General features: G+C 36.5%; 2 protein-coding genes across 2 annotated transcripts; one reads left to right on the top strand and one right to left on the bottom strand.

Annotated features, from left to right (window-relative positions):
• Window positions 1-713: 713 nt before the first annotated feature.
• Window positions 714-13,052, bottom strand: LOC114711064 (uncharacterized). Its single transcript, XM_028895416.1, has 7 exons — window positions 12,939-13,052; window positions 12,584-12,759; window positions 12,330-12,382; window positions 11,437-11,551; window positions 2,155-2,277; window positions 1,477-1,648; window positions 714-1,033 (listed from the first exon to the last, which is right to left on the bottom strand). The coding sequence occupies exons 1-7, from the start codon at window positions 13,044-13,046 to the stop codon at window positions 848-850; spliced, it is 933 nt and encodes a 310-aa protein (XP_028751249.1). The 5' UTR covers window positions 13,047-13,052; the 3' UTR covers window positions 714-847.
• Window positions 13,053-15,646: 2,594 nt separating this feature from the next.
• Window positions 15,647-18,014, top strand: LOC114711144 (cold and drought-regulated protein CORA-like). Its single transcript, XM_028895495.1, has 3 exons — window positions 15,647-15,707; window positions 16,852-17,030; window positions 17,604-18,014. The coding sequence occupies exons 2-3, from the start codon at window positions 16,880-16,882 to the stop codon at window positions 17,777-17,779; spliced, it is 327 nt and encodes a 108-aa protein (XP_028751328.1). The 5' UTR covers window positions 15,647-15,707; window positions 16,852-16,879; the 3' UTR covers window positions 17,780-18,014.
• The last annotated feature ends 1,042 nt before the right edge of the window (window positions 18,015-19,056 follow it).

Here is a 19,056-nt window from a genome sequence, read left to right as displayed (position 1 = left end):
CTTGTTCTACTCAGCATCACTATTTAATTTGATAGTCTTTTGCAGTTTGACAGAAGGATTGACACATGGGGAAGCGGAGGCTGAAGCTTCAAGGCTAGCTTCATTCCGAGAAGCACATATAAAAAGCAAGAGCATGACAAGCATTCATAATACGTGTCTGTTTACGACAACCGCAAGTAAGAAAACACGCGTTCTATTGGCCGATTAGTCAATTCATCAATTGCTCACAAATTAATACACACGGTATTCATATGAAAGATGGAAAATCTTAATGAATTCTAATACTCCTCCGCTCTTTAATATAAGACTCAATTGTTGAGTTGATTTTGGTTCTAAATATAAGACCCATTTTTCATATTTATCAATTTTTTCTAAATTACCCCTATGAATACTCTCTCAACCATAATCAAGTAGAAGAAGGAGACGGGCTATTAAGAAAGATGATTATTGTGTTTTAGGAAAAATGTGTCACATTTCTTATAATTAACTAACTTACCTAACTTCTTTAATCTAATCAAATTAGTTAAATGAGTCCTATATTAAGGACCGGAAGAGTACATAAATAACTTATAATCAGATCCTTGATAATAACAATGAAACAAACGACACTGCAAAATTGAAAACGAAATTCCTTTTCTCCTAGGACAGTGAGAAAGGCTCCGATTCTGGGTTCATGGCTTTACACTTGATTACACTCATTGTATTCTACAGCTCAAAATACTAGGTACCACAACATTAAACTTTACCCTACTAAGTGAGGTTACGTGATATCATTGTGCTCTGTCAACAACAAACTCTAGAAGACTAAATAAGGCGCATGAACAAAATGCTGATTGATCCATTGAATTTAATTGAGAAGGTGTTCTACCCATTGCTCTAGAATAGCAGGGGAGCCATACCAAGGTCTCAACTCATCATCTGAACCAACAGGTGAGTGATAAACTCCATCCAAGCTAATGTTGAGTGCGCCCTCAAGATGGGCTGATACCTCTGGCACCACACCATCACCCCACACATCTGCCTGCCCACAAACCTGAAAAAATCTCATGGCTTTAGTCACCTTTTGTTTTTTGGTTGGATTTAGTCACCCATAATTGATCAGGAAGAACATGACAGTAGAGGATCCATCACTTATGTCAATGGCAGTTAGAGACTCAAAATAAAAGTTCCTGGTAAAGACCATAAAAATCGACTAATGTCAATCACCTCTTCGACAGATATTATTATATCACTTCAATACTCAACTTGGATTTGGTTCTAATCTGCTCTTTCAAGAAGTAAACTAATGACCCTGCTTAACTTTTCAAGGAGTAAATGATATTATACAATATTTGGAGGAGAAAATGTTCTATGGGCTTGAAACTAATCAAACTTTCTACTATATAAGCGACTACAGCCACTTCGAGGAAGCCAATTTATATTGGGATCATCATTGGAGAATCAAGATGAAATTTTGCTTTAAAATGATTCAATCACCTGCTTGTACCCTTGTCCAACAAAGCGAGTTCGGAAAGTCGTATTAATAGGTGGAGAATTGCTTGAAGCACTCATAACGGCAGCTTCAGGAGCTGGCTGAGAACCATTTATCGGAACCACAGACTCAATTTTTGCATTTGACTGGTCAAAAAACTGAGCCCCTTCAATATACCTGCATATAGCTGTACTCAATTAGAATCCATATTATCAATCACTCCTTTTGCCTGGACTATTGAAGTTACACTAACAATAACATAAATATTGAACTCTTTAAGAGTATTTTTGGTAGTATCTTCATCCCATAAACTCCTAAAGTTGTTACCAAAATAGATTACTTCAGATTTTAGATCCACATGAGGTGTCGAACCATAAATATGGTTCCTAACTAGAACATAATGAATCAAGGTGTTGCTGGACTTCTAGGTTTCAACCACTTTTTGGTTCACTACTACAGTCAAATACTTTAGAATCGATATGCATTTGAAAATCATTAGGGCACATCTATCTCAAGGATCACAAAGTTGAACAACTTTTTATGCAAACATGAAATTCAATGAAAACATAAAAATCATCAACAGTTAAAGCATTTAGCACTTGAGAGGCTAAGAAGAGAAAAATAATATCACACTTATCCAACAAATAAATAACCCAATCAGCAAATCATGAAGGATGATTTACCTTCCAGCAATACAGACATACTTCGTTTGAGGGGTGTAAACAGCTTTTGAGCAGTTTTGTTCAACATAATTCAGGAGACCCCGTGTTTGATCAATGACCCCAGGTGTGCCCTTTGGAGGTGGGCTGAGAAGAATGTTGAAGAAAACATCATCATAGTAAGTTAAGAGAACTATTTCCCTCATGTTGAATAATTAAAGGAGTGGGCGTAAATTTTAGTCCTCCAAAAGTACATCTTGTCTCATTTGTTCTCTCACAAATTTAATAGGGAAAATGACACTAAGGTCCCACAGAAGAGAAAATACTGCAAAAAAATCCCTGCAAATCTAGTAACTACTTAGGAGTCCTTGAGGGACTTGGCTACAATAAGACAAATCATAAAAAGACTATGTTGTCCCTGCTGAAATGAAATCTGATTTTAAACCCTATTCCTATTTGCACATTGCTATCTCACTCTCCTCTCAAAAACTAATACTAAATCAACCCTCATCAGAAGCAAGGAACCTCTAATCTGTTTACCTTCGCCGTAATCATTGAAGATCGTCCAAGTATAGGGCATTATTGAAGCTATTTATGGTCAAAACAAAGCTGTTCTTATCAGTATCTCTGTGTTCATCCATGTTCTTTATTTATGGCAATATATTCTTTTTGTTTCTCTGTAAATTTTTTGAGTTTAAAATGCTACATTAAGACTTTTAGGTTTGTGATTTAAGTTGGGGTTTCACTATGGGTGGGTAGGATGATGATAGGTGTTCTGTTTTTTGTTACATTATGGATGGTTTTGCTCTGTTTTAGCATGGTTTAGTGTGAAGAGCTGAAGAAGATGAAAGTTGGTGTGGGTAGATACCTTTTCTGCGAAATGGGATATTGTGTTGTCAATTTAGGCTGCAAAAGTTGTCAACGGATGCTATGATAGTTATCAATAGTGCTGCTTCACTTGTCAATAATAGCTGGATGATTGTTGATACAGGTTTACATTAATGATGGCCAGTACGTCTGGGAAGCATTTATTTTGCTTTGTTCATATAGGGGTAAATTTATAAATAATAAAAAAGATGATATGAGATATATTGGAAGTAGTGCAAGAATAAAATTATACAAGTACAACATATCACAAAAGTTTTTGTATAAATTGATCAAGAATAATCAACAAAAGATCATTGTGAAGTACAAGATTGATAGTTATCTATGGTATATGGGTACATACTCGATGGAAGCACATCAAGATATTGTGTTTTTAACTATCAGAGCATACAGAAGTGAACACATCCATCATGCACAGAACAACTTGCTTGTTTCTCACTCAGGAAGGTCAAATTTAGCTTCTTCAATTGTGATTGATCACTTGAATTGTAATATTAACAAGAGTCAAAATCTCAGCACAGAAGAAGTCAGCTATTTTTTATATATAAATGTGAAAGAAATATTTTGTAAATGGGTGTAAATGGATTTTTTTATAAATGGATATACAGTTCGTTTAGTAATTACATACAACCAATATGGTTTTTTTTAGATGGGTTGTGAAATAAATGTAGTTCCATGTATATGAAGGTGTAAATAAAAGTTGACTATAAATTGATGTGTTAGACTCTGCTGTCATTTGAGTTATAATTGTAGACTTTTAGGGAAAATACTTCGTCTTATTCCCTATTCACATGTACGGCGGTACATTATATATACAGCAAAAGAATATCTAAAGATATGAAAAGAATATATAGGGAGAGATATTCGGGATAAGGAAAGATACACGAGAGATACAAAGAAATATTTAAATCTATCCTAATCCCTTGAGATCTGACTATTAATAATTATTTCTATATTAACTACACTCTCCCTCAAGTTGGATCATAGATGCTAAACATGTCCAGCTTGCTAATGAAGTTTTCAAATACGTCTTCTAATAGTCCTTTGGTGAGGATATCTGCTAGTTGCTGTTTTGAAGTTACATAGGAGAGGCATATAAGTCCTTCCTCCATTTTCTCACGAATGAAGTGTTGATCAACATCAACATGTTTGGTTTTGTTGTGCTGTACTGGGTTTAATGCCATGTTTAGAGCAGCTTTGTTGTCACAGAACAGTTTCAGTGGTCCATTGATCTGCAAATGAGCCTCTGCAACTACTCTCTCCAGCCACAAACCCTCTATGATACCTTGTGCTAAGGCTCTCAGCTCGAATTCTGCACTGCTTTTAGAGACCACCTTCTGTTTTTGACTTTGCCATGTTACAAGATTGCCCCACACGAACGTACAATAGCCAGATGTTGACCTACTATCTTCTCGAGCTCCTGCCCAATCAACATCAATGTAAATTTCCACGGCTCTAGAGTCACATTTCTTGAAGAAAAGTCCTCTTCCAGGTGTCCCTTTTAAGTATCTTAATATCCTGTAGGCAGCATCCATATGTCTTTTTCTCGGTGAATGCATGTGTTGGCTAGCTACACTCACTACAAAAGCGATATCTGGCCTTGTATGGGATAAGTAAATCAACTTCCCAACCAATCTTTGGTATCTTCCGATATCTACTGGTTCCTCATCTTTCCTTTGCTTCCTTTTTTCTTCTTCTGTCATGACTTTCTTCTTCTTGTTATTGCTCTTCTTGGTACTTATAGGGGTTTTACTCGGTCTGCACCCAAGCATGCCAATTTCATTAAGTAGGTCCAGAATGTATTTCCTCTGAGAAACATAAATTCCCTTTTGTGACCTTGCAACTTCCATTCCAAGGAAGTACTTCAAGTTGCCTAAATCCTTGACCTCAAATTCCTGGTTTAAAGCAACCTTGATTCGGTCAATTTCTTTTACATCATCTCCAGTGAGAACGATGTCATCCACATAGACAATGAGGATTGTTGTTAACCTCCCATTCTTTTTGACAAACATTGTATGATTAGATAGACTTTGCTTGTAGCCTTCAACTCTTAGGACCTTGGAGAATCTATCGAACCATGCTCTTGGTGACTGTTTTAGACCGTAAAGAGACCTTCTAAGTTTACACACTTGGTTTCTTCTTCCCTTGTCGAAGCCTAAAGGTAAAGTCATGTACACTTCTTCTTTTAATTCCCCATTTAGGAAGGCATTTTTTATGTCTAGTTGTTGTAGTGACCAATCCAAATTAGATGCAATAGACAGTAAAACTCTAATGGTGTTTAGTTTTGCTACGGGGGCAAATGTTTCATTGTAGTCTATTCCATGGGTTTGAGTGAAACCCTTCGCTACTAGACGTGCCTTGAACTTGTTTAGTGAGCCATCTACATTGTACTTAGGAGTAAATACCCATTTGCATCCCACAACTTTCTTACCCTTTGGTAAGTCAACTATTTCCCATGTTCTATTTTTTTCCAATGCCATCATTTCTTCAATTACTGCTTTCCTCCATTCTAGATGTTTAAGTGCTTCATAAACATTGTTAGGTATATTGATCTTGTCAAGTTCAGTCACAAAGGCATGATAGTGTTTTGAAAGTGTGGCATAAGATACATACTTTTGAATAGGATGTGAGGTGCAAGAGCGTGCCTTCTTTCTCAAGGCAATGGGCAGATCATCTTCAGTTATCAATTCAGTCTCCCTAGAATCTTTCCCCGGTTCTGAATCTGGCACTACTATGGGCATGACAGTCTCTATTGTCTCTTTATTTCGTCGAGAATAGACCTTGTTGTACTTGTTTTTTATTGTGTCTCCCCCTGTCTTAGGCATTTGGTCCGGGTCCAGTGAAGGGATAACTTTAGGTGATGTTACAAGCTCAACAAGGGAGAGGGGAGGTATTGGCTCGGGCACATTTTCCTTAGACTGAAATTCACACCAACTCTCCCCCTGAATGGAAGGCTTAGGAAAGTAAGGTTCATGCTCAGAGAAGGTGACATCGTGGCTGACAAAGAGACACTTGGAGATAGGATCAAAGCATTTGTACCCTTTCTGAGTCGAAGAATACCCCAGAAAAATACATTTAACAGCACGAGAATCAAATTTGGACTAAGTGTGATGGAGATGAACAAAGACTGAGCAACCAAAGACATGCAGCGGAAGGGAATGATCAAGATGGGTGAGTGGAATAGTTTCACGAAGTTTGTCTAACGGAGAGATATAGGAAAGGACTCGGCAAGACATACGATTGATGAGATGTGTAGCAGTGAGATAGCATCACCCCAAAAGAATTTGGGCACATTACATGTGAAGAGAAGAGCCCGGGCAACCTCAAGTAGGTGACAATTTTTGTGTTCAACGATACCATTTTGTTGGGGTGTGTTGGGGCAAGAGCTATGGTGAACAATGCCATTGGTTTTCAAAAACTGGTGTAGGGAATGGTTAAAGTATTCGGTGCCATTGTCGGAGTACAAGACTTGAATGGAGGAATTAAACTGAGTTTGGACGAGTTTGTGAAATTCCATGAAGACGAATGAAACATCAGATTTGTCCTCAAGTAAATAGACCCAAGACATACGAGTATGGTCATCAATGAAAGTAACAAACCATTTTGCATTGGAACGATTTGGAACACGTGAGGGACCCTATACATCACTATGAATAATAGAAAACGGACGAGTTGGTTTGTATTGGGAAGCGGGGAAAGAGGAACGATGATGCTTAGCGAATTCACAAGAGTCACAATAAGGAAAAGAATTTTTATTAATGTTTAAATGAGGAAACAATCGTTGCAAATAGGAAAAACTAGGATGACCCATCCTTTTATGCCATAAGAAAACATCATTAGAAGAGGCAAGACCATGCATCCGGGAACACAAAGCACGTACAGTAGAAATATCGAGATAATAGAGACCTTCATGCTCCTTAGCTGTGCCAATCATCTTCCTCGAGGAGAGATCCTGAAATAAACAATACATGGGAAAGAAATAAGCACCACAATTTGCATGCTTGGTTAACTTGCTAATAGATAAAAGGTTACAAGCTAAATGTGGAACATGTAAGACAGATTCAAGGCACAGAGAATCAGAAATATGAACTGTGCCCTTCCTGACAATAGTAGACCCAGTGCCATTAGCCGTTGTGATCGTCTCATGGCCAGCACAAGGGAAATAAGTGACAAACATTCGAGCATTTGAAGTCATATGATCAGTAGCGCCCGTGTCAACGATCCACTTGTCAGAAGGGAACGAAGAAAGGAGAGCAGACGTACCATTACCTTTACGGGCAATGGAGGCAGAGGCAACAAGGTCCTGTGGTTGGGGTTGAAGACCTTTCAATAAATCAAGTAATTGGGTGAATTGTGCATTGAGAGCAGCCGGAGAAGGATCAGTGGAAGTCATAGAAGGTTCATGGGAGACATGGTAACCGCAGGATTTGCCCTTGCGAGACTTCCAATCAGTGGGTTTTCCGTGAAGATCCCAACAACGATCACGAGTATGACCCAGTTTCTTACAATGATCACACAAAACCTTAGACTTAGTGGTGGGAGGTCCGGAACCGGTTGCCTTACTAACCAAGGCAGAGGAGTCAAAGTGAGAAGGTGTAGGTTCAGGTAACATGACTTGACGTCGGGAGGCTTCCCTGCGAACTTCGGAGAAAGCTTCATGAGTAGACGGCAGGGATTGACGACTCAAGATACGACCACGAATGTCATCAAATTCTGGGTTGAGGCCCGCGAGGAACTGAAACACCCGCTCCTTCTCTACACTCTGACGGTAACATGCTGCATCAACGAAGGAAGACCATTCTTCAGTAGCAAGCAAATCAAATTCTTGCCACAAACCCACAAGTTCCGACCAATACTCGGTAACATTCCGAGTACCTTGTTTAAGGCTCCAAATGCTGGTTTTGAGGGCATACAGACGGGAGAGATCATCACCATCAAAGTATGAATCTCGTACGGCGTCCCAAATGTCCTTCGTTGTTGGCATGTACATTAAGCTTCATTTGAGATGGGAAGACATGGCATTGACCAACCATGAGGATACCATAGAATTTTCGGTCACCCTCTTGGTCATAGCAGGAGACACAGAATCAGACGGAGGTCTCGACTCACCAGTAATGTAACCAAGCTTTCCTCGACCGCCGATGGCTAGACGGATCGCCTGCGCCTATTCCCGATAATTGCTATCTGTGAGTTTTTCGGAGACGATCACAACAGGAGATGGGTCGACATTAGAGGTTGAGATAGAATGCTGGTCGACACGGGGGGGGTCTGACGTGGAGGAGGAATCAGGTGAATCCATCGACCTGGACTTGGCCGATTACAGGGAAAGGCCGGACAGTGAGGGAGACTGCGAATGATGTGGACAAAACCAGTGGGGCTCTGATACCATGTAGACTTTTAGGGAAAATACTTCATCTTATTCCCTATTCACATGTACGGTGGTACATTATATATACAGCAGAAGAATATCTAGAGATATGGAAAGACTATACAGGGAGAGATATTCAGAATAAAGAGAGATACACGAGAGATACAAGGAAATATTTAAATCTATCCTAATCCCTTGAGATCTGACTATTAATAATTATTTCTATATTAACTACAATAATTATTACGCCCCGCATTGTCAATAGACTTGTTTTGACTTGTCACTACTTGTATTATGACTTGTCAATTAACTTACTAATGTAAGTTATCTAAAATGTGAATTCAAGTTATATAATGGGTTTTAGCATCATGAGATGTTTTTAATTACTTTGACATATTATATTTTAGTTATCATTATTAAAAGTATATCATTACCAATATAAAATTATAAAATGAATTGTCAACAACTACACCATCGCTTGTTAATGGTGATAGTGTCACCTGTTATCCGCTGCACTGTCACTTGTCAATATAACCGCAAATATAAGTTTTAAAAAAATGTGATTTCAAGTTATATAGTGTCACTTAATATTGACATATTCTCTGGACTAATGTGACATTTGTTAACTCAAAAAAAATCAATAAATCATAATTACCATTTGATTTGTCAACGGTAACAATATGACTTGTCAACGGTGGCGCTGTAACTTGTCAACGGTAGCATTGTGACTAGTCAATAGTCACACTGTGACTTATTAACCATGAAATCAAAGGCACAGAATTTCATCCAGGTGTTGTGGCGGATTCATCCAAGTGCCACGGTGCCTATTACAGAATGTCTCTCCTTTTTTCTGCTTCAGAGGTTGCAACAAATTGCTCCGGGCACTGTGACGAATTGAGCATTATCAAACTTGTCAACGAACGCACTATGACTTGTCAATAGTAACACTATGACTTGTTAATGGTGACATTGTAACTTGTCAATGGTGACACTGTGACTTGTTAATAGTCACACTGTGACTTGTTAACCATGAAATCAAAGGCATAGAATTTCATCCAGGTGCTATGGCAAATTCATCCAAGCACCATGGTGTCTATTACAGAATGTCTCTCATTTTTTCTGCTTCAAAGGTTGCAGTGAATTATTCCAGGCACCGCGACAAATTGAGCGTTATCAAACTTGTCAACAAATGCACTGTGACTTGTCAATAGTAACACTATGACTTGTCAATGGTGGCACTATCACTTGTCAAATTTTGAAAAATTGTTATCCAATTAACATAAATTTTGGTTATACCTTTTGGTTAATATTTTCATTTTAAGTTACATATAACTTAATTGAACATTTTAAATAAATGACACCTTCTATTTAAAAGTTTTTAACATCAGTTGTTAATATCCACACGTTAACTTGTTAATAAGACCATTGTAACTTGTTAAATTTTGTGTTGTTTAATGTCATTTTCATATTTACTTTATTAAACATAATTGAATTGAAAATTTCAAATAAATAACACCTTCACATAAAGTAATAGGCTGCATGGAATTAGATTATCCATGAATTTGATACAAAACAATAATACTACTTGTTCACTAGTCCATAGATATCAACTTCATAATTCACTTGTCAATACAGCCACATTAAATTGTCAAAAGTGGCATTGTAAATTGTAAGCATAGTGTCATCAACTATTTTTATCACAGCATTTAATAACTTCAATACAAAATGCCATTTTACAAGCACAATCAATATGGGAGTTTCAGTTACACTCTTCAAAACTTGTCCCTTCTTTTATACTTATTGTTCTTGCACTACCTCTAATATATCTTATATCATCTTCTCCATCATTTATAAACTTATCCCCTATATGAACAAAGCAAAATAAATACTTCCCAAACAAACTGGCTATCAGTAATATAAATCTGCATCAACAATCATCCAGTTGTTATTGACAAGTAAGCAGCCCCACTGAGAACTATCACAGCATCCATTAACAACTTTCACAACCTACATTGACAATACAATATCCCATTTCGCAGAAAAAGTTTCTACCCACATCAACTTTCATCTTCAGCTTTTCATGCTAAACCATGCTAAAACAAAGCAAAACCACCCACAATGTCACCAAAAATAGAGCACTCATCATCATCCTACCCACCCACAATGAAACCCCAACTTAAATCACCAACCCAAAGGTCTTAGTGTAGCATTTTAAACTCAAAATATTCGCAAAGAAACAGAAGGAATACATTGCCATAAATGAAGAATATGGATGAACACAGAGATGTTGACAACAACAACTTTGTTTCGACCATAAACAGCTTCAATGATACCCTATACCTAAACAATCTTCAATGATTATAGCGAAGGTAAACAGATTGGAGATTCCTTGCTTCCAATGAGGGTTGATTTAGCTCTAGTTTTTTAGATGAGACTGAGATAGCAATATGCGAATAGGAATAGGGTTCAAAATCAGATTTCATTTCAGTAGGGACAACATAGTCTTTTCATGATTTGTCTTATTGTAACCAAGTCCCTTTGGGACTCCTAAGTAGTTATCAGATCTGAAGGGATTTTTTTGCAGTATTTTCTCTTCTGTGGGACCTTAATGTTATTTTCCCAATTTAATATCTTATATCAATCCTCCAATCAGTATCTTCTTTTTCATCCTTAAAATAAGCTTCTTAGCTGATAGTAAAAAAAGATGGTTCACGTGGCCTAAAGTGTAGTTGATGTTGCACTAAGTTTTCACTTGACCCTCAGAATTAGCCAAGGAATTCGAAATGGTGCTTGGTGCACTTTGTAATTCAATGCCAAGTAAGCACTTAACATCACATCGGCTTCACATTAAGTTTCATAACCATCTCTCTTAAATTGAATTAAAGGCTAAACTAAAATGATAAAACTTTATATGCTTCTTAGAACTAGAAGATCAATTCAATTTAATTAAAACTAGTAATGCCATTCTGTAAAGGAACTATGCCGAAAGTATTAACAATTAACCAACTCCAAACCATTTTAGACGATTTAATATCTATAAGCATGAACATTACAGGTGAGGGGTTCCGAGAGTCAATAACAAGGAAATATGGGACATCCCAAATTCTTCCATGTAGACCCGTGCAAGCCATCCTCCTGCTGAGTGTCCAATCAAGGATAAAGTCGCACCTAGCACAAGATTATTTGCAGGGATTAGAATTTGTAATTTGATAACGCACAAAGAGGACATGATGGGGATTCAAATATTCTGTGATGAAGAAAAATCGCAGGGGAGGAAGATAATGAATAATAGTTCCAAATTTCATGGTCGCCTGGATTTATGCTGGCAGAAAATTCATTTTTTGCGGGATAACTTTAAATGGTTGTTTGCAGTCTTAATATTTCCATTGTAGCTCTATCTGCCCTATTGTTTGCCCCCAGTTCTAGACATATTTGAGAGCTGTCATAAGAAAGATCACAAAAGATGAATCATTCCAGAATGCTGTTTATGTTTTTTGTCTATAATTATAGTTCAATACATTTTTTTCTAATGTTTTGCAATCACTTGAGCAGTGAAGTTTATATGAGTGGAAGGTATCACCCAACGGCAGGTATACTTTCTGGATCTGAAAATAAAACAAAACAGAAAAAATGCAGAAATAGAAATTCTAAAGTAAGTGCGTGCGTGCGTGCGTCCGTGAATGTGTGTGTGTGTGTTATATAGGATATATGTTTGTCTATGTTTAACATGCTGCGTACGGCATTAACCATCTAACAGATCAAAGCACCAAGCAGAGTAAAATCTCAACTAGTTGAGAAACCGAACAAATTAATCAATAGTAAAAAGGTCCAAGCCAAAACAAAATTTAGTTAATAAGGCTATGATTCTAAAGGTCGTTTATTTAACCCAGAGAACTATATGGGAAAACAAACTCAAGGTCAAATGAAAGACAGGCTGTACATCAACCTTCTGCCAACTCCTTTGCCTCCTGAACAGCATCATGAACCCTCTTCAAATACCTACATAGACCAAAGAACGGTTTCGAACCCAGGTAATTAACTAAGACCCGAAAAGGCATCGCTAATCTTAAGCAAATGGCTTGCCTTTTATGAATCATTGCTACTTCAAAACTAAAATCTGCCTGAAACTAATTACAATATACGTTGTGTGCTTCTTTCTTAGCTTGCATTGGGAAAGAGAAAGAAATAAAGTAACCTTACCAATCCAGCACAGGTCTAGGTTTAAGAGTGCCACGCCAGTAGTTGGGGTCGACCAAACCAGCGGCATTCCTCAGCCAATCAACCCTCGATACGTTAGCCACCACAGTGGGGACGCCATACTTGCCATTCAATGTCCGAAGCAACTTCTGGTAGTCACCCGAATTGTTCCCTAAACCCTGAGAAGTGACCCGCCAAACCGCCAAACTTTAGACAAAAATGCAATTAAGCTCAAAGTGGCAGAAATGTCTTGAAAGATCGATTTCGAGCTCTAATCAGAGCCCAGTTACCAAAAAATTCTTAATGCATGTGTGTTTAGTGCTTGTGAGAGATAGAAAGAGACGGAGACAGGACTAACAGGAAGAATAACGGCGGGGCGATAGCTGCTGGAGGAAGAACGAGAGGCTTGGGATAACGGGGTTATGCAATGCGATCTCTGAAGAGAGACGAAGATGGGGCCACCCATTTTGCTGAAGCGAACAAAGCATGAGCGAAGCGTATCAAAGGCGTCAAAGCTTTGAAGATAACTTTGAATGCGAGGTCCAAAATTGCCAACCAGAAGTTGAAAACACAGAAGGCTCCGAGCGCGCGATTTGGCTCCGAAGCGTCCGGTTCAGTTTGAAGAAATCACTTCACAGCCTCTTGTTTGAGCCAACGCAAGCTTGCCATGTCATGTCCGCCCCAGGGGACATCGGCCGGAGGCTAATCTTGATTCGTGGGGTATGTTGGGTCCCTTCACAACCAGTAGCCCAGGGTCAGACAAATAGACCTGGAAGTTGTTTGCTTTTCTTTTTCTTGGGCCTTTTTAAAAATGGGCAAGCAAAGAAGTTATGGGCCTGGGGCTCTACAACTTTGCACGGGAATAAGGAACATGGGGCCGACTCAGCCTGTATGAGAAAAAAGTTAACCTGATGTCACATTGAAGAGAATGAAAACCAGTTATTCTTTTCTCTGCTCGGGACCTCCTTAGTTCTATCAATCCTGAGGCTTACTCTTCTGGTCCTATATATAAGGCACTTCTAACATGTTTCATATAGATAAAAAAAAACCTTAAACTGCATTAACCCTCCATTAAAATATAGCAACTTTTCAACTTTACCCCTATTTAATATATACTCTTTTCAAAAAAGATAACTATTTACACTATAATAAATGAAGGACAAAATAGTACATTCACACTGAAAAGTTAATGAAGTGACTTATAAATAGGACAAAAAAAAAATCTTCTCTCTCTGTCCTATAAATAGGACCAAAGGAGTAGATGTTAGCACTTTTGCAGACTCTGCACAGTTGTCCTTTTAATATATTTCCTTTTCACTCCAAACAAAAAAAAAACCAGTCATTCTTTTTCTATTTTGGTGTAACCAGTCACTCTAATTAAAGCCATTAATTTGATTATAAGGCGTGTGATGCTACTCACCCTTTTAGAGATATTATTGATGAAATTAGAGTAGCCTTGCATAAAGATTGGCAGATTTTGGTGAGACACATTCCTAATGAAATATCTGTTTTGCTGACTATTTAGACAAGTCCTCCCTTCAAATAGAGATAATTTTTTGTATTCTTGATCAACCCTATCATTAGATAGGAGGCAGTTGATGAGGGAAGATACTAGATGTTGAATCTTTGATATACAGTATTTTATTCAAAAAAAAAAAACAAGACAATCAACTTATCCATAAAAGAATGATTTGGACTTGGACAAAAGAAAACAAAAAAGAAATGAACAAAATTAAATGGCTCTTTTATCAGCCTTATGTCTTGAGGTACATGACATGTCATCTCAAGAGAAGTGAGGTTTATAAGGCATATTATCATGAGTTCTACATGAAAGAGTTTTTCCTCCCCCCCCCCCCCCAAAAAAAAGAATTTAAAGTTTAATGGATTAATTTTCTCCAGGTCTTCCTAAGAAACTAGATTCTCTCCTAATGAACGTGTGTGAAAATGCTTAAAGATCTCTTGAATATGTAATATTAAGAGATGTAAACATTAAGCTGGTTTTTTATACAAAATTCACAAATAATGCTTTGAAGAAACTACGTACAGGTGTATTCAAGATGATGCAGTTAGTATTCTCTGGATAAAATGTTCAAGTTACAAACTACAAAGGTAATTAATCTTTTTTCTTTATAACATCTAGTTCATCTTCTTTGCATCTTCTTACAAGCTGAGCCCCACAAAACTTTAAACTACTAAGAACCTCCATAACTTTAGTTACTGTACTTGACATAAATTAAACTCAAAACTTCATTGCCAAGCCTTTAACCCTATCTATTGTCTCCAATCTCAAATATAATATTCACTTTATATAACAAATTTCATTATAAATTGTATCTTATATTTAGAATTAAAGGTAGTATTTTCCAATTATTATCCTGAAACAGACCTCCACAAATAGTTTCTTCTTTTTTATCCAGTGACATTAAGTTAAACTCATTCTTCTCGTTAAGGATGATATTTTTTTTCCTTTGTCATCCTTTACCTTACTATAATTTATGATTATCATGTTTATTTTTTGGTTATAACCCACGCACCTATCATATTTTTTATTAAGAACTCGCACTCCTTACGCTCAAAAGTCTTAAAGAAGATATTTAATGTTAGCTGAATTATGACTATTGTCTATCAACTTATATATATGACTTCATGACCATAATGGCATAAGTTATGAAGGTCCCATATATATGTTCATGAATTTCTTTCCTGTTGTTTTAACTCTTTTTTTTTTGGGATATCTTTTGCTGATGTTAAAAAACATAATTTTTAAAATTTTCAATTGTCGCTTTCATAAATTACGTATCCTTACGTATTATAATTTTCAAGAATATATGCCTAAGTACGCGTGATAATATTTTATTATTAAAAAAAATAAAGTAATACGGCATCTTACATTCCAAATTGTATGGTGCAAATTAAAGCTCTAGAAGAAACAAATTCCAAACGCGTCGAAGCAACTCATGTCTTTTCACAACATCAGGAGATAAAGAATAACTGAATAAGAATATTTTTATATATTATTATGAAGAATAAGAATATATGATAATGCTTATAAATTTGTTCACTGACTTCCAAACTTGGAACGCTATCAGAGGTTACAGTGACTCGGTTTCGAAGAAGAGCCAATTGAGTAAGTTTCTTGCAAATAGGTTCCCTGCTGAAATTTTGTTTGTTTGAGGCATGATTTATCATAGTCCTTAATTTCCTTCGTAGTAGAAATATTAGATCCTTACTTACGTTTGTTTGTTTTGCTGCATCATCTTGGTTTGATATTTGATTTGGTTCCACCTATGTGTACATCTCTTACTAAATATATGTTGTTTGGCGTGAAAATATCTGTAATTTCCTAAAATATGCTTTAAAAATATCACTTGTACTTGCCTCTGATATGCACATAGTCTTGGAGATGATTGTTCTCAACATAAAAGATGATCATATATTTATGAATGTTTTCATGGAATTGGTTTTATTAAGAGGTAATAAGAGTTCATCTTATTGAAATTAACAAAAGAATACATTCCATTGCATGCAATATGCATGAGACATACAGTAATGGAAAATGCTCCTTTCGTCCTTAATACAAGACATAATTAATCAATTTGAGTAGATTAAAGATATTAATTAAATTAGTTCATATGAATTTTTTTTTAAAACACTCTAAGTATTTTCCTTAATTCTCTCCCTCCCTTTTCTACTTGATTATTATTAAGAGAATATCAATAGAGCTAATTTGAAAAAAAAAATTGATAAATATGTGAAATAAATTTTATATATATAACTAATATCAGCTCTCTAATTAACTCCTATTAAGGAGCGGAGGAGTAGCATTTTTTACATTAGGCCTTTTACCTCAATTGCTATGGAAATGACAGAAAGTTTAGCCAGTAGTATTTTTGCTACTAAAATGTGAAATTGTTGATTTTCTATGCTAGTTGCTAATAGAACCAATGTAAAAAAACAAAAAAACACTTTCTTAACCACTATAGATACTAGCAAAAACCGGTACAGAAAAGTAGTTTTCTACACCCGTTCCGTAGCCACTGTAAAAGACCAGACAACCAGCATAGAAAGGCCTTTTAAATTAATGTAAAAATTTTTTGGCACTAACGGTACGTTTAATTGCAAAAGGATATCTAGTGTTATAGGCTCTTCGTAGTCTTTCACTGAATTCAATCTTATAGGGTTATAGAAGAGTTAGAAGTGAAGAATATTGTGTTTCATTTTCTTGTGTTGCAGATTTGAAAATAATGACTTATTTTTCTTGTTTTGGCCAGAATAATAACTAGAAGTTAAAGAAAGAAGATGAGTTACCAATATCCACCGGGAGGAGGATATCCTCCGCAAGGGGGCTACCCACCACAGGGATACTCATATCCTCCTCCTTCTGCTTATCCTTCGTCTGGATATCCTCCACCTAACTATGGTTATTCTGGTTCTTATCCATATCAGCAAGGTTTGCTATCTCTTCCTCTCATATTTCTCATCAAATTAATTACTCTCTTTACCATCATATAATAAGACGGTTGAAAGTGAGTCATAATCATGAATTCTATATATGCTGAAAAAAGTTACCACCTCGGATCGTAAATATAAGAGCTAGTTAGAAAATTGGATTTGGTTCTAAATAAAAAATCTCAATCTATTTTGTAAAGGAGTTTGCACCATGGGCTAGTTCCAATATATATAACTAAATAGGTTAATTTAGGAAAATCAACACGCATTGTTTTAAATAACCAACTTAACTAATTTCTTTAATATCTCCAAATTAGTTATCTAACTCTCATACTAAGGATCAAAGGTAGTACTATACAATCCCTGGTAAGCAATTAATCAATAAAAGGTTTATGAGCAACATGCCAATGGCAAATTCCGCTGCAGGAAATAACAAGTAATGACATATTGACAACTCAAAAGACTTCTTAATGATTAGATTGCTTATGTGGAACTGCAAAGTAATTTTTCCCATATATAGCGTAGTTTATAAACATGTGGACCTTTTTGACTCGATTTATGGGAAAACAAACAGGGTACCATCATGGTCATGGAGGCACTGGATACTATGGTGGGGGTCAGCACCATTTGGGTCATGGAACTGGTGGCTACTACACTCATGGAGGCTACTATGGTCACGGTCATGGCCATGGCAAGTTCAAGCATGGCAAATATGGAAAGCATGGTGGCAAGTTCAAGGGTTGGAAGTGAACAGAAACACTTCCCCAAATAATCTTATATGTGCAATGATAAGAGAGTACTGGCCTGGCCTTTCATCGTCTTCATCTTCTGATGCATGTCTGCTCTCTCTTACTGATTGCTTAATAAGTTATCTAAAATAAGCCATAACACTTTGTATATGGCATGACATTTATCTTATTATTGATACAAAGAGCTGTTTGATGTAATAATGTTTCTCATGTTTTGATTTTGTGCGTTCACATAAGCCTCTTCTAGACTTTGTGCATAACTTCAAATTGGGTTTCAGTGCTTCTACGATGAGATGAAAACTGATCTTTTCAATTTAAGATTACATGCAAGATCGAAACTTGCAACCTCTTTTCGTAGCACAAAGCCGCAATGCCATTGGCTTCTAGCAAGTTTTCTGAACAGCGCGAACACACGCAAAGATAGTTATTTCACAATTCACACACACAAACACATCCCTGCGAGGCGTGCCTGACAACACTTCAGTACTTGGATTTCCCCACTTCAAGTTTGTAACTCATTACATGCTTCTCTGTCTAGGGGACCAAAACGGGAACATACTTTAATGGACAATGTCAATACATGTGTTGCAACTAGCAAGTTACAAATTTTGAATGACAAAGTTGTACAGAAGAATAAATCTAAGAACTTATTCAGAAGGAGGCAAATTTTGCAGAAACCAAATTGCATATTCCCTCTTGGAAGAAAAATTGATGACAACAGACATTCTAAGAAACTACTCATTTCTGACAATATCAATGAGAACCCAGCTGGTCTACTACGAAATTTCACGGATACAATTTAAGAAATTGAGCTTATACTGTCAACAAGATCCCATTCTGCAGAATTTATTGAGAGAAAACCAAATCCCAGCAAACTAGCAGGCAAAAGTTGGTACAATAATTGCAGGATTTATAAAGCACACCAACCTCTTCATCCACCCAGGACAAAAATTATTTTGTACTATTTAATGATGCATAACCTACATCCTTTTAGTACATGAACCAGTATGGTTGAAACATGACACTTAAATAGCAACCCCCCATGCAGTGAATCCCATATTTATGACATGCCAACCAATTTAACTTTAAAGTTAAATATGTCAAAACTTTAATTAATCACATACTTACATGACCATGCAAGTAAGCCTTGATTATAAGGAAAATTTTAAAATATATATTGATATCAAAATTGAAGTTCAGCCAAACTTGATATTTACATTTTCAGCAAAATGTTATGTAATGAATAAATAAAAAGGGGGTTAGCTAGTTAAGAGGGTC

The sequence above is a fragment of the Neltuma alba genome, unplaced genomic scaffold, assembly GCF_004799145.2.
Source record: "Neltuma alba isolate B1F8T4 unplaced genomic scaffold, ASM479914v2 tig00011277_pilon, whole genome shotgun sequence".
In the NCBI taxonomy this organism is placed as follows: Eukaryota; Viridiplantae; Streptophyta; class Magnoliopsida; order Fabales; family Fabaceae; genus Neltuma; species Neltuma alba.
The sequence above is the reverse complement of the archived record's forward strand: the minus strand, read 5'-3'. Positions and strand labels throughout refer to the sequence as shown.

What these genes read in the sequence shown, in the direction of transcription:
- LOC114711064 (XM_028895416.1), bottom strand. Translation starts at nt 13,046, where the DNA reads ATGGGTGGCCCCATCTTCGTCTCTCTTCAGAGATCGCATTGCATAACC. An exon ending in CCTAGACCTGTGCTGGATTG is followed by an intron (nt 12,383 to 12,583) that starts GTAAGGTTACTT and finishes TGGTCTATGTAG; the next exon opens with GTATTTGAAGAGGGTTCATG. An exon ending in GGCAAAGGAGTTGGCAGAAG is followed by an intron (nt 11,552 to 12,329) that starts GTTGATGTACAG and finishes ATCTTGTGCTAG; the next exon opens with GTGCGACTTTATCCTTGATT.
- LOC114711144 (XM_028895495.1), top strand. Translation starts at nt 16,880, where the DNA reads ATGAGTTACCAATATCCACCGGGAGGAGGATATCCTCCGCAAGGGGGC. An exon ending in TTCTTATCCATATCAGCAAG is followed by an intron (nt 17,031 to 17,603) that starts GTTTGCTATCTC and finishes GAAAACAAACAG; the next exon opens with GGTACCATCATGGTCATGGA.